Source organism: Podarcis erhardii, assembly GCF_964252035.2.
Source record: "Podarcis erhardii genome assembly, chromosome: 2".
Classification (NCBI taxonomy): Eukaryota; Metazoa; Chordata; class Lepidosauria; order Squamata; family Lacertidae; genus Podarcis; species Podarcis erhardii.
This window is the reverse complement of record NC_138498.1, coordinates 30,457,242-30,470,910: the sequence shown is the minus strand read 5'-3', so window position 1 is coordinate 30,470,910 and position 13,669 is coordinate 30,457,242. Positions and strand designations below refer to the sequence as shown.

The 13,669-nt window shown below is 42.3% G+C and overlaps 1 protein-coding gene across 1 annotated transcript in view; it reads left to right on the top strand.

The window, feature by feature from the left end:
- LOC309335093 (E3 ubiquitin-protein ligase RNF213-like) overlaps positions 1-13,669 on the top strand; it is a 90,762-nt gene that overhangs the window by 70,140 nt on the left and 6,953 nt on the right. The window contains exons 49-61 of the mRNA XM_081850037.1: positions 114-310; positions 885-1,007; positions 1,676-1,786; positions 2,074-2,316; positions 2,546-2,627; positions 4,724-4,758; positions 5,077-5,171; positions 6,034-6,193; positions 6,957-7,137; positions 8,874-8,965; positions 9,948-10,196; positions 11,732-11,861; positions 12,649-12,732. Of these exons, the coding sequence (XP_081706163.1) occupies positions 114-310; positions 885-1,007; positions 1,676-1,786; positions 2,074-2,316; positions 2,546-2,627; positions 4,724-4,758; positions 5,077-5,171; positions 6,034-6,193; positions 6,957-7,137; positions 8,874-8,965; positions 9,948-10,196; positions 11,732-11,861; positions 12,649-12,732 (1,782 nt within the window). The remainder of the gene's footprint in view (positions 1-113; positions 311-884; positions 1,008-1,675; positions 1,787-2,073; positions 2,317-2,545; positions 2,628-4,723; positions 4,759-5,076; positions 5,172-6,033; positions 6,194-6,956; positions 7,138-8,873; positions 8,966-9,947; positions 10,197-11,731; positions 11,862-12,648; positions 12,733-13,669) is intronic.

Here is a 13,669-nt window from a genome sequence, read left to right as displayed (position 1 = left end):
GAAGGAGTTCCTGGTGCTAGATGATTTTTATCTGTCATACACTTTTAAAATTGTGACCTTTCTATAGCACGGCATAGGGAATAAGGCCTTGTTTTCTTTCTCTCTGTGTGTAGATGGTAGTGAAGAAACAGAGAAGCAACTCTACCTGCAGAAAGTGAAGTGCTTCTGCTGTCAGACTAAAAATGACTGGTATAGAGTTTACCTTGTCCGAAAGCTTACTAGTCAGTATGGAATGGAGTTCACACAGAGGCTTTCCAGTGAACAACGGTATCTCTGGGTATTTCCATTGGAAGTAATTCAACAGCAACAGGTAATACATATCTGTCTCTATTGTTAATAAATTTGAGATGTTTATTTCTGAGCTATGGCTTGGTACACAAGGGCCAAATGGAATGGCTCTTAAGAAGGAATTTGCAAAAATAAAAGGAATTTGTTTTGCTTACATTGAGATTTCACCCTCCAAGCTAAGATTTATTCACTCAGGCCTTTGGTAACTAAGCTGGTTTCTATGATGGTGCTCATCTTTTCATGAGATAGGTAGGACTAATTTTATTCAGTGAGCATTTTAGGTATATTGTGCTATACATGGTTTTAAATTTTCTGGTTTTAATTGTTTTAATCAGTTTTTTTTATCTTGTAAGTCACTTGTATTTTTTTGTAAAAAAAGTACCAAATATATGTAATATTAATAAACAAAATATATTGTTTTGGCTAGAGAGCTTCGTGATAACTTAGAATGATTGGGCAGGCATCTATTACCCTTCTGAAGTTTGAAATTCAACTGCAGATTTGTTGGGCAGATTCTGCAGTTACAGCACATTGTTTAGAATGTGCTTTCATATTCACACTTTTTAAAAATGGGACTTGGTATTTTGTGGCCTCAGAGTCATCAGCACAGTCAGATGGATCGGTTCCTGGTATGCGGCAAAAACTACAGAGTGGTTCGTGATGCTTTGGGAAAAGCAATAATAGAATGCCAGGCAGATGGTATTTCAGCAGCCCTGAAGGTAAAGCCATTTCTTTTGATTTCATATATTCCTGATGATTTTTTCTTCTCTCCTTCCTTTGTATATCTCAGCTCTATTAACAAGGTTTTCTTGCTTACTATTGATGTCTTTAAGTTGTCCAAAGCCCAAATATTCACCTGAGTTCTACTGTTTACTTCTTGTGCTTATCAAATGACAAGCCATTCTTGCATTGGCTGGAGTATCGGGGCTGAATTTCAGAGCGCTACGTGTTGCATTAGAAACACTGACTGTGCTAATAAGTGATGGACTTCCTTTACTGTGCCATTTTGTAGTGTCCTTCATATGTTCTCATCCAGATCTGGGTGGGTCTGCTACCTACAGGAGAAATTTGGCAAATAAAGAAATCCCAATTGAAATACCCTTGCCATAGGTGATGGAATCTTACTGGTTACTAGGGAAACTTTTACAAAAGTTGTGCCTTTAGTGTCCTTTTTGGACACATCTAGAGATATATTTGGACTGATGTGCTAGATGAAATCTTTGTGACCTGGTACCATTTCGTGTGGGCGTGTTTTCTGTAGCAATATCCATGACTACTAATAGCCAAAGATGGAAGCTTAACTATTGATAATCTCTCGTTTCTTGCCCTCTTCTCCACCCTGCCCCACCCCCAATCCCAGCCTTGTAACTTGTGCCTTCTTTTTCAGGCATGCAATGTCTCCAAGTCTGTCCAGGCTGTTCATTTTCTCTTGGCTGTCTTCAGAGAGTTCACATCTCTGTATGGATGCAAGGAACAGAGTCTTCATCCGAAGCAGGAGGTAAATGCCTTTGTCTTGGTGCCAGTTTGCATGTTGCCTTGTGCCCAAGTGCTGCTTCCTTAGGAGAGAGGAAGATTTAGGGTATCAATTATAGAACTGAGCAAAGGTGGTCGTTTCCCCCAACTTTCATTTAAAAATCCATTGAAAGGCATTGGCCTATATACATTATTAATCATCTTCCAAACAGTTGATCATCTTAGTTGGCCATAGTTCATATGAAGATTGAAGTGAGTCTAGTTGACAAATCTCACCTTACTTTTTGAAAAATAATTTCCTTCTTATTTCAGCAACGTGATGTTATCAAGGAGTTCATCCAGAGCTCCAACGTTCTTCCTTCTCCAGAGCTGGAGAGATTTGCAGAATCTCTGATGGATAACCAACCCCCCTCACTGGCATTGAGCCCCCAAGATTCCAGCCACAAGAGGGTAGTGATTGAAATGGCAATTCACACTGCTGCTGTCTTGCTGTCTGGCCAGAATCGAATCCTTGAACCTCTAAGGAATCTGGCATTCTCACCTCATACCATGCAGGTAAAGAAGTGAATGTTCCGTTTCCCTTTGCAATTCCCATCAGTTCCTGCACTCATTACTGTTTTACTTGCATTTCCTGTCTGTCTGCCATCACACAGAAACAGTCCTCTCCTGCATGCAAGCATAACACACATGGCAAAAGACTTCAACTGAAGATCTTAATACATGAGCAGGAGGACACTGCATATTATTCTAGTTCCACTTTGATATTCTCCTTCTCCCCTTCCAGGGTGCTTTTCTGCCAACAATGCCAGAAGACTTACTGGCTCAGGCTGTGAGATGGGAAGCAGCAGCAGGACTTCGATGGTATAGTAAGTACCATGCTCAAGCTTGGGAGCAGTCTAGAGAGCTATTTTTTCCCAGTGGTATCTTGTCCCCCGAAAACAGGGGAAATAATCCAGGGTATGATGGGGATTGCTTCCATATATTACTCTCCTGTCAAATTACTGTGTCGTATCTATCCATTTAGGCACAAAGACATATGGTTAAGTGTCAGTGCGTGGTACCCAATTCACTCATTCTTTTAGTGCAAGGATTTCCACTTCCGCAGCAGATTTCCCCCCCATCTTTCCTCCCCATGCACCCTGTGACCTCTTCAGAACAGCTTCAGGGGGTTGAGGGAACCCCAGAACAGCCCATAGTCATTGTGCTGACAGAATGAGCTTGTTGAATACCACCCACCCAGTGTGGAGTTTTTAAAAAGAATCTTGATAGTAGTGTTAACTTCTCAGAAATGTAAAGTAGTTATCAAAAATAACTTTAAATGTACTTGTAATGTAATGTAAGTGAAATAAGCAGACCTAAAATCCAAATTATTTTGATGTGTACCATGGGAACAAGTAGCAGATTGATAGAAATACAGTGGTGCCCCGCAAGATGAATGCCTCGCAAGACGGAAAACTCGCTAGACAAAAGGGTTTTCCGTTTTGGAGCGCTTCGCAAAACAAATTTCCTATGAGCTTGCTTCGCAAGACGAAAATGTCTTGCGAGTTCCTGCGGGTTCCCCCCCCTTTTTCTAAGCTGCTTATCCGCTAAGCCGCTAATAGCGTGAATCCGCTAAGCCATCAATGGGTTTGCTTCGCAAGACGAAAGAACCGCTAGACGAAGAAACTCGCGGAACAGATTCTTTTCGTCTTGCGAGGCACCACTGTATCCTGTTTGTTTCTGAAAGCATCCAGAGGTGTTTTGAGATCAGATTCTGTTGTCAGAATCAGCAGGAATTTGTTCATATTTGCCCCATCATGCATCACTTTGCACTAGTTTACATTTTATTGCATTTGCCACTTTACTGCCCAGTAACTTAGCTTGAAGAGAATAAAAAAATTCCTTCCAGTAGCACCTTAGAGACCAACTAAGTTTGTTATTGGTATGAGCTTTCGTGTGCATGCACACTTCTTTCTCTCCCCAAGGAGGTTCGCCTGGCACCATCATTATACACCTTTAGGCGCCTGCCAAAAACTTTCCACTTTAGACAGGCCTTTGGTTGATTGACATCCGATGCTCTTTTAAAAAGGGGGGGTTATTGGGTTGTTTTTGTTTTTATTTTGATATGTATTTTGTGATTTTATATTGTGAACTGCCCTGTGACCTGCAGGTAAAGGACAAATGAATGAATAAGTAAATAAATCTGTCAGGGGTTCAGAAGGAGAGACACAGGAGGGGGAGCAAATGGAGAGTGAGGAGGAGGAGTCCGAGGGGGGCGCAGGCAGTGACAGTGGAAAGAGTTATTCCACAAGCCTCTCCAGCGAATCGGAGGACTCACAGAAGGGAGCGCCGATGGCCAGAGCGAGGGGGGTTCCAGGGGGGAAGCCCCAGGAGGAAGGGGCCAGCGGGGAGTCCCTGAGCAGCAGTTGGAAATCAGGACCAGCTTCCCCACCAGAGCGCAGTGGGGAGGGGGAGTCCCAGGAATCGGGACCAGTGCTCTCACCACCAGCGGGAGGAGAGGAGTCAGGTTTGGTCACGCCCACATCAGGAAGAGGGGAAACGGTCAGGAGGAAGGTTACCGGCTGGGCGCGCGCGCCAAGTTCAAATGTACAGGCGAGCGGCACAGCAGGGAGCCCGGGTAGGGAGCCAGGTCCTAAAGCCCGCCGGAAGGAAGGGGAAGACCAAGGGGGGTCAGCGTCAGAGGAGTCCAGGAAGGAGGAAACCCCAGAGGGCAGAAGGACCCAGCGAAGGAAAGAACAGCGTAGGAGGTGGAGCCGGGCTAGGATCTTAAACTGGTGTGGGAGGAGCAGTGAGTCAGAGGGGACTTAGCCGGTCTAGCGTCGAGACGTGGGTCTGCGCGCCCAGAGCTTTGAAATGGAAACTAAACTTCAATAAAGACTTTGTATATTATATCCACCGGGCGTTGGTCCTCTGTGAGCTAGAGGCAGACCTGACAAAATCCTTTCTTTTTTTTCCAAATCAGCATGTCCAAATGGCCATCCCTGCACTATTGGAGAGGTAAGAGCTTTCACAGATTGTGTGTGTATTCTGGTTTATTTCTTTAAAAGCAGTCTGTGCTACAGTTTGTGTAGCACTTCATTCTCCTTCAACATTCTGTCATGTTTTCAAGGAATGCCTTGTAAAGCAAACTAAATCAGAACTTTGCTATGTGTGTGGCTTTTGTTTGTTTCTTTGTTTGTGTGTGTGTTTGTTTAGTTTAGTTTAGTTTTGCAATTGCTTAACATTTTGAAAAATAGTTGAACCTTAGCCTAAGCTTTACCAAGCAGAATTACTTCAGTTTTCTGCTTCTAATATTCCATCCCTCTCTCCTTTCAGTGTGGCCGTCCCATGCAGCGTGGTTTGTGTGTTGATTGTGGTGTTGTAATAGGAGGCGACAACCACATACCAGTGAAAGACTTTAAAGAAGCACGGTATGTTTTTATGTTAGCTTTTTGGAATGTGGAGTGGCATTTTTTTAGAGTGTTCACTAAAGATTGGGAGGTGGGATATTTGCAGCTATTTAAGGTGAATTTATTCTAGAACAGGGCTCTGCCCCATCAAGTTATAACAACTTTAGAGGTAGAAAAAACTAATTTACATTCCTAGAATACTGCAGTGATTATCAGTTCACCTATTTCAATGGCCATGTTCAGAAGAACAACAAAGGCTTCAAAAACTTCTATTTAGGAAGTTGTGGCTGTCCCCTCCCCTATCCTTTCCCCTCTTCCTATCATGTTCCACTTTTGACCCAAATATCTGGGCTTGTATTGAGCTAGCACTCCCTATTTTATGCCCAAAGTGGAGAACTGTGGCTTCCGCTGCTCACAATTATCTGAGAGTAATTCTCAGTTGGACTTACTTCTGAGTAGGCATGTATAGAACAGGCATTAACAAACAAGAAAGAAGCCAGGATCGTACTATGGCTTTCCTAATTTCTTTGAGCCACCACCCCCATTTTTATTTATTTATTAGAAGTATTTCTATATCTCTTTATATAAGGCATGTCAAGGCAATGTACAGGATAAACAGTTCACTAAAAATACAACAACGGCATTAAAAACAAATAATTAAAGCAGTGTATACAAGTCAAGGGGGTATTTTAAGTGGAAACATATATAACAGCAAATAATGGTATTTTAATATTTTATATACTACGTATGTAATATGTTTGTATCTCTTGTTTAATGTGATGATAATTACTGTCTGGATGTCTGGGAATCATAGAATTTTTAAGCGCGGAAAAGTACTGTTTTGTAGCAAGTGTGCACACCCTGTATATATTATTCTATACAGGAGTATTCAAGACAGGTCACAAACCGGCCATGTGCTTGGAAAACCTGAAAAAAGAGAGGCTGAGGTTGCATCTGAGAGGGAGATGTCTCCAGCTGTCCTGATTCTGATTCGCTTGCTCACTCATTTGTCGCTGCTTTTGGGAGCCACAAAAGATCGCCAGGTATTTTCAAGTAAAACTAGGAACCACACAATTCTGTCTGAAAAGCATTGCTATGTGGAAACTAAGGAATGCATATCTGAAACGGAGCTCAATTTTTTAAAAAAGGGACTGGCCTGGGATGTGTTTCCACTTGAGGCAAAGTGCCCCACTGGTTTTTTTTTTTTTAAAAAAAATATGTGGTTGTTAACGATTCATGCAGAAATGCATTTGTTACATTTACCGAGGTAAAGTTTGCAAACCAGGACACTACTTCCGGTTTTGCAGAGTTCGTAAATCAAATAGTTCGTAAACAGGGCTGTTCTTAAACCGAGGTACCACTGTACTCGGTTTCTCATACTATAGTGGACACTTGTGGTAGACAGTTCATTACAATAGACCTCTGGCTTCCTCAGGGATGAAATAATTTATCACAGTTGTCCAACAATTTGGCATCAGGTGGCATTGACATCACACAGACGCCTTCACTATACTCTTTCCAGCACCTCCTAAAAATATTTTTGTTTAGTCAAGCCTTCTCAGGTATTTAGAATGGTGAGTTTAAAAACCCCCGAAACGTATTGCTGGTTTTTAATTTTTAGAAATGTTTTGATTGTTTTTACTAATAATCTTCCTGTTTTATTCTTTTTTTAAACACTTTGACATTTTTCACTAATCAAGCAGCATATAAATTTTATGAAATAAATAAATGACTGACTGTTAGTCTGCATGCCTTGCAATAGAACTGCATATTGATTGCTCTGAACCTTGCATTTTGTTCTTGAAGTCCCTGCTACAGATCATAAAACCACCAGTTGAAGATCCAGTGAACTTTCTCATGCAGCATATTCTTAAGGACTTGGAGCAACTGAAGAAGACTCTTGGGAAGAGTGCTGATGAAACCACCAACGTTGTCCATCTCATTCTTTGTAGCCTTCTCAAGGAGCCTCACCAACAGACAGGCCAATGTAAGGAGAGCAGCTTGCAAAATGTGGTTGCTTACATTTCTAGTAAAGCAGGCATAAATTCACAGCATTGACTGTGATGATATATTTCAAAGTTGACTGAGGCAGCTGTGGCAGAGTTCTCAAGAAGAGCTGTATTGTACCTATTTCTAAAAATAAGTAACTTTTTTCTTGTGAGTGGCATGTCTGCTCTTAACCTGATTTCATAGTCTCATTGCTTTCATTATTTAAGTCTCCACTTTTCAAAATAGTCCTGTTTGCATTACTGGTGGTTCTGGGCAAGTTCTTTTATTGGGCTTTGCATTACTGAATCATAGTACTGATAAAATGAAGAATGCACACAGAGTATCTTGTTTTTAGAATATACACTGTAGTGCAGCCTTCATTTATATTCAAGAATGCTGCCTGCATTGAATGGGCTTGGCTCCTTTTGTAACTTTGTGTGAGTCACTTAATGTCTATACACAGAATAGGCCTGTGCATCACCATGGAACATATATAGAAGCTACACCAAACTGACACATTCTGATGTTTTAGAGCTGTTACACCCTTAATGCCATGGTTCTCACATAATACTAAGCCATGGTTAGGGAATTTCCTCGGCTCCACAGTCCAGATACTTATCAGACCTAACCTCACCAGCCAAATTTGGCAGCTGGACACCAGTCAATAATCCGATGTCACAAACGTCATGATGAAATCAGGTGATTGGGCACTTTGAAGTCCCAAAGTTGAGACTTCAAAGCTCTGTGCAGGGTGGTTGGCAAACTTGCCAAGACTCCTGCATAGTACTTTAAAGCTTCTGAGACTTTGGCTGTCTGGTCCGTCAGCTGATGGGTTGTATAGCCAAAGCTTGCTTTTTGAAGACATCAGTTCTTCGTGTGAATTCTCCTGTGAGAAACACTCATGCACTGCTGATCCAGCAGGCTTTGGTTCTACCACTCATCAGCGGATAGGCAATGTGCCTTCCTTTGCCAATGTGCAATTGGGAGCACACTATAAGTTTCCATATTCTGCACAGGCAGCTGGGTCTCTATGTGTCCCACACCTGAGAGCACATTATGATGCCAGATGTAGGGCAGGTGGGTGTGGTTTGGAGGAAATTGCCTTATGAGCCAAGTCTGGCCCCCAGCTTAGTGTCATGTGTGAACCCTGTTCAGCAGCTAAACCATGGTTTGTTTACTAGCAACAATCTATGATCTGAAGCCATGGTTTGTTGTTGACTTACAAGTCTTGGTTTGTTAAACAAGGCTTAGCATTATGTTAGAGCCTGACACCCTCCCTCAGTCATCGTTTGTTTGACCATCCCATTCCAGGAACTCACCAACTACTAGGGCATAAAGCAGGAACAACAGGAAAACAAACTTTGGCAAAATAAGCTATGGTTGGTTTGTTCATCTGTAGGGCAACTCTTTGTTACATCATGGTTTGTTAAACAAACCACAGCCTTAGTATTTTGTGCAAACCAGGCTAGACAGTGGGAGGATGTGTAGCTTATATGACCTGTCTTGGTAGTCAGGGGAAGGAACCAGGTTTCCTCCTTTTAGAGGCTAATACAGGCAGAAGAAACTGGGAATTGCTATCAATAATCTCCAGCCCTTTAACAAAAGCAGGGACAGAGAACTATTAATTGTTACTGCTACTGCCACTTTCCATAGCTGACCTATGCCAAATTGAACTGCATGCAAGGAAGCAGAGATAATAAGAAGGTGTTACATACAATAAATGTCCTTTTGCAGGGCCAGTGCGTTATGATGGTCAACTCTCCAAAAAAGAGCAAAGAAACAACTGGGAGGGAATTGTTGCACGCATCATTCTTCCTGAACTGGAGGTAACAGAAAACACACTCAAAAACTTGTATTTCCTGACAATACACAGACTAGCCCTGTGGATTATACATATTTCATTAGCAGCCGATACAACATACATTATTATCCTGATTACAGTGGAACATTGTGCATGTATTTGTACCTGTTTGTGCAGCGATGTGTATGCAGGTAGGTCTGTCAGTTCTGCAGGGCTGACACAGTATCTGTTGAGCAGGGGAGGGAAAGCACAAGAATGAGAAATCTTTCTCTACTGCTGATTTAGCAACAGATAAGGCCACCTGTCAGCAGCAGGAAGCAGTGGGGTTTCTAGCAGATGCTATATTGACCTCCCCATTCTTCTTGTGGTGCAGAAGAGAAAGTAAGCATGACAATCCTATTTTTGAAATCTAACGTGCCCAGTAATTCCTTCCAAGGCTAGTGGATAAAATAATGGTGTGCACTCAGGGAAGACATTGGCAAGGGCAGGTTTAGCCCCATCCATTCTTAGTGTCCGACATGAGGACCAGTTCTTGTCCAGATTACTGCATAAAATTGTTTGTGAGTTCCTAGGGACTGAGGAAGTTGTCCTCTGCAAAGCTGCACTCTGGGTTCAGTTTCTTGCTGTGATGCTACTTCAGGACTCTAGAAGCTAGCTTTTTATTTATATTGATAGGAGTACATTTGAAACAACATTTACTAATGAGAAAAATGAAAGACTTCTCTTTCAGAAGTTACTCTCCTTGATACCCCACACCTGCAATATTCATAATAGCTCTAAGGAAGTGAGCATTTCACCTTTTGAGAACCCTCAGATGAACTACCAGATTCAATTATTCAAGATGCAGTTAGAATCACACCAATTCCTAGATCAGCATTAAACCCCACTTCCCAGGCCTGCCTTAAAGTGTGAGTGTGTGTGTGTGTGTGTGTGTGTGTGTGTGTGTGTGTGGAGAGAAGCTGCATCTTAATGGTTATAACCCTCACTCCCTCATTTCCCCCATGCAGGTTCTGGATAAAACACTTCTGGAGTTGAATCGACGAATCAGTGAAGATGAGAGAATCTCTTCGAACCCAGTAGTGAAAGTTGTATATGGGGACCCTACAGCCTTCCTGATCACACTGACCAACAGCCCTGTACACTGTTCCAGGATGTGGAGCTGCAAGAAGAGGATCTCCATTGAGTACCTGGGGCACGTTGTCCAGCAGAAAGGTGGCAAGGACACACTGCCCATCTTATGGAAGTTTTTGCAAAAGGTGAGCATGCCCAGATTTTTGCCAGTGGCCCTATTACGGGAATACATGAGTCAGGAACTGCGATGCAAGGGACCCAAGTGTACGCTGCTCTTCATAATTAATAAAGGGGAAACCCCAATATATGCCCTTCATCTTCCTTTCTCTTTTCCTTCGTTTTATGAATGTTATGACTTTGTTCTTATGAGCAGAAGTCTCCTGTCAGCTACTTGTCAAAAGCTGAAGTACATCAGTAAGCATCAAACCAGGCAGGTGCTTTGAAATATTAAAATCACAGTCATAGCATATGGTAACTTTGTGCTGGTATCTGTGAGGTAATGACTATCAGAGACCCAAATCTACTTTACCATCCAAAGGTATTGAGTGCTGTCAGAACTGGATTAAGGGAACTATTATGCATGTTTCTGGAACTGAGATTGAGAGGAACGTAAGGACAAGGGGCAAATTCTACTATTAGAAGTTTTTTTCTTGATCCAACACCTAGCTGTTTAACCCTTTTCTGCACCTGGATACCACTTGCCTTACCATCTATGGGGTGGGGGGATAAACTGGGTCACAGTATCTTTTCTTCCTTTGGATGGATGAACACTTGGGGGTTCCCAGCTTTCATTGCAGGGTGGGGGGAAATGGACACAACATTACACCCCACCCCGATATACAACCAGTTTTAGCATCTATTTGCCTCTGGCAAAGCAGTAGAAGTGCTTAGACTTAGGCTTCACCAAGAAGCTGAAGAAAAGTTTCGTGACTACTTTTAGTACTCATTTATAGCAAAAGGAGATGTGTTAGATTGATGTTCAGTTTATTTTGTGTTAAAAATATTGTGTGAAGTCTTATGTAATGAGAGGAGCTTTGCACAGAGCAAGGTCTACTTGCACCAAGCAGATCTCTGCCCAGAATGACTTAAAAGTAAATGCTTCATTTATACCCTTTCCTGGTGGAAATATTACTAGAATTGAGAATATATTTTTTGCAGCTGAAGAAAAATAAGGGGCAAAGTGAAGTAGGCAAAAAGCCAGAGGGGATGCATAAAATTGTGTAAAGCTGAAACCAGGAGAGAGATTGTGCAGGGGTCCTGCTTATTTCTAATTCTGGTAGCCTCTTACTCAGTTTGCTTTACAATGAAGTTATACCTGTGGGAAACCATGTTCTACGGACTTGCTAGATTTGAAGAGTTCTGTGTGTATGTTAATTTCTGCTTATTTACAATCACCAGTGCTGATTCTTCTACATGGGAGTGGCTCACCCGGTGAGGCAGAGCTACAGTTGCTTCCTGGAAGCAGCATCACTGTGAGGTGACAACAACGGGGTGGGGGGCTGTGCAGCAGCAGCACCAGCAGAGGCAATGTGGTGCTCTTACTAGTGCACCTACACGGGCCCAAACTCACTGCAATTTCACTCCTGGCTCTCCTGGTAAGTGGCAGTGATACCACTGTCTGGGCCAGGTGAAGCAATTGCCTCCTAAGGGGAAAGCCACTCATGCTTTTGTAGTCTTTCAACTCCTCTTATCTCATTAGCACTACTCTGCTTCATTTTAGGAAGCTGAATTGAGACTGGTAAAGTTTTTGCCAGAAATTCTGGCCCTGCAGAAATACTTGGTGAAAAGGTTCCAGAACGTGTCAGAGCTGGAATACCGAAAGATTGAAGATTTTCTCAACATTTCCGCAGGTAGACTCTTCCATATTAAGTTAGCAGAGCATTAAGGCGTGTGATTAACACCAAGCTTCACATTTATATAAGTCATCCCTGTTTTGTGACCTTGCACAGAGCAAAAAAGAGGAGAAAGTCGATTGACTTCCTGGTTAAAATGGTCACCTCATTGTGGCAATGCATCCTTCAGGAAAACACAGCCATTGTTTTTGTAGACATAATGGACATGATCCAACTAAAATTAAGCATTTTGAAGTCCCTCTGATTTCAGTGGAAACATTAGGGCCATGCTTAAATTTCTGCCATTGAAATCACTGGGATCCAGAAGAGTTTAACACAACCTGGATCATGATCCATTTTAGCAGTGGGAAGCTAGCATTTGACCAGGAGATGGAACTTGCTTATATTTGTAGCAGTATTTCATCACAATTAATTTGGGGATTCAGTGCAACAACGTACAATGGTGGACACTAGCTTAGATGGCTTTGAACGATGACATTCATAGAGGATAGGTCTACCTGAAAATTAGGCATCTTAGTGACACGGGGTTGCCTGAAACCAAAAACTAGATATAAACATCAGGAAAGGGTGTTGACTTTGTGCCATGCCTGGGGCTTCACAGAAACATGTGGCTGGCAGCTATGGGTACTGGTTTAGGCAGACCTTTGGTCTGCTTCAGCTAGGCTGCCCTTGCATTCTAACTTCCTGAACCAAAACTTACTTGGGCAATAACTCCCTTAGAAAGACATGCAGAACTTTGCAATCTTGCATATGTCACATGCTGTTTGTTTCTTGCATTCTCCAGAAGGCAAGAGGTGCCTTATGACAAACAGAGTGAAGATATTTCTGACTGTTTGGAACAAACTGAGATCTTCCTTGGAAACCAGTGGTGAGTGGCGAGTTTACACCATTACTCTAGAAAAATAGTAAGATTGCGAGGTCACCTGGTGCCATCTAATGGTAACTTGGGTCTTTAATGCTGGAAGAAACACTCTCTAGTCTTGTATCCTGAAAAGAGTCTAAAAAGGTTGTTCCATGTAGCAGTCTCTCCTTTTACAGTACTCCCCCACCCACCCTTAATATAGGACAGGGTGAACTAGTAGAACATAACATAGGACATTTGAGTTTAGAGCATAGGACTGTGCAGTTTATTACAAGAATGGGTTGGATTGGCAACTTTGAGATTATATTTAAGTGGCAATAGATAGGAGGGACCCAGTGTTATGTGAGAACTAAAAAGAGAGGTACCAAGCTGAAGGCATTACCTATTCCAGAACAATAGAAGGGAAAGAGGGATGGATCGTGTTTCTCTGGCCTTTGGACGCAGGGGTGGTAGCAATCATTGGGTCTATCCATTATGAGTGCTTGGAAGTCAGACACCCTGGATTTATATTAACAGCTGCTTTGTCATCAACCCAGGAAGATGGAAGTAATAGGCAATTGAGGGCAGGTTGATCCCTTCTAGATCTCCTTGAACTCCTTATGGCATGGAGCTAGTCTTAATGGTGATGGGTAGTTTATGTATTATGTGCCTCTCTTGGAGACCTAAATATGCAATATATAAAAACAATGGATATGGAACTAAGGGAGGGAACACTGGGGGAAGGAGGTGGAGGTCAATCTAACTAGGAGTGGAGTGACTTAGACTGATCTGAACCAAAAGGATCGGCTTGGGCAGCTCAGGATTGTACATGGAAGGCTTAGTGGAATCTCTAATAGGCTTGATCATCTAATGGAGCAGTTTTCTTCAATCAAAGGGAGAGGAAACTGCATTTAAGTTGCAAATTTCCCCACCATAGCTGGCAAGTTCAAAAAGTGTGTGTGGA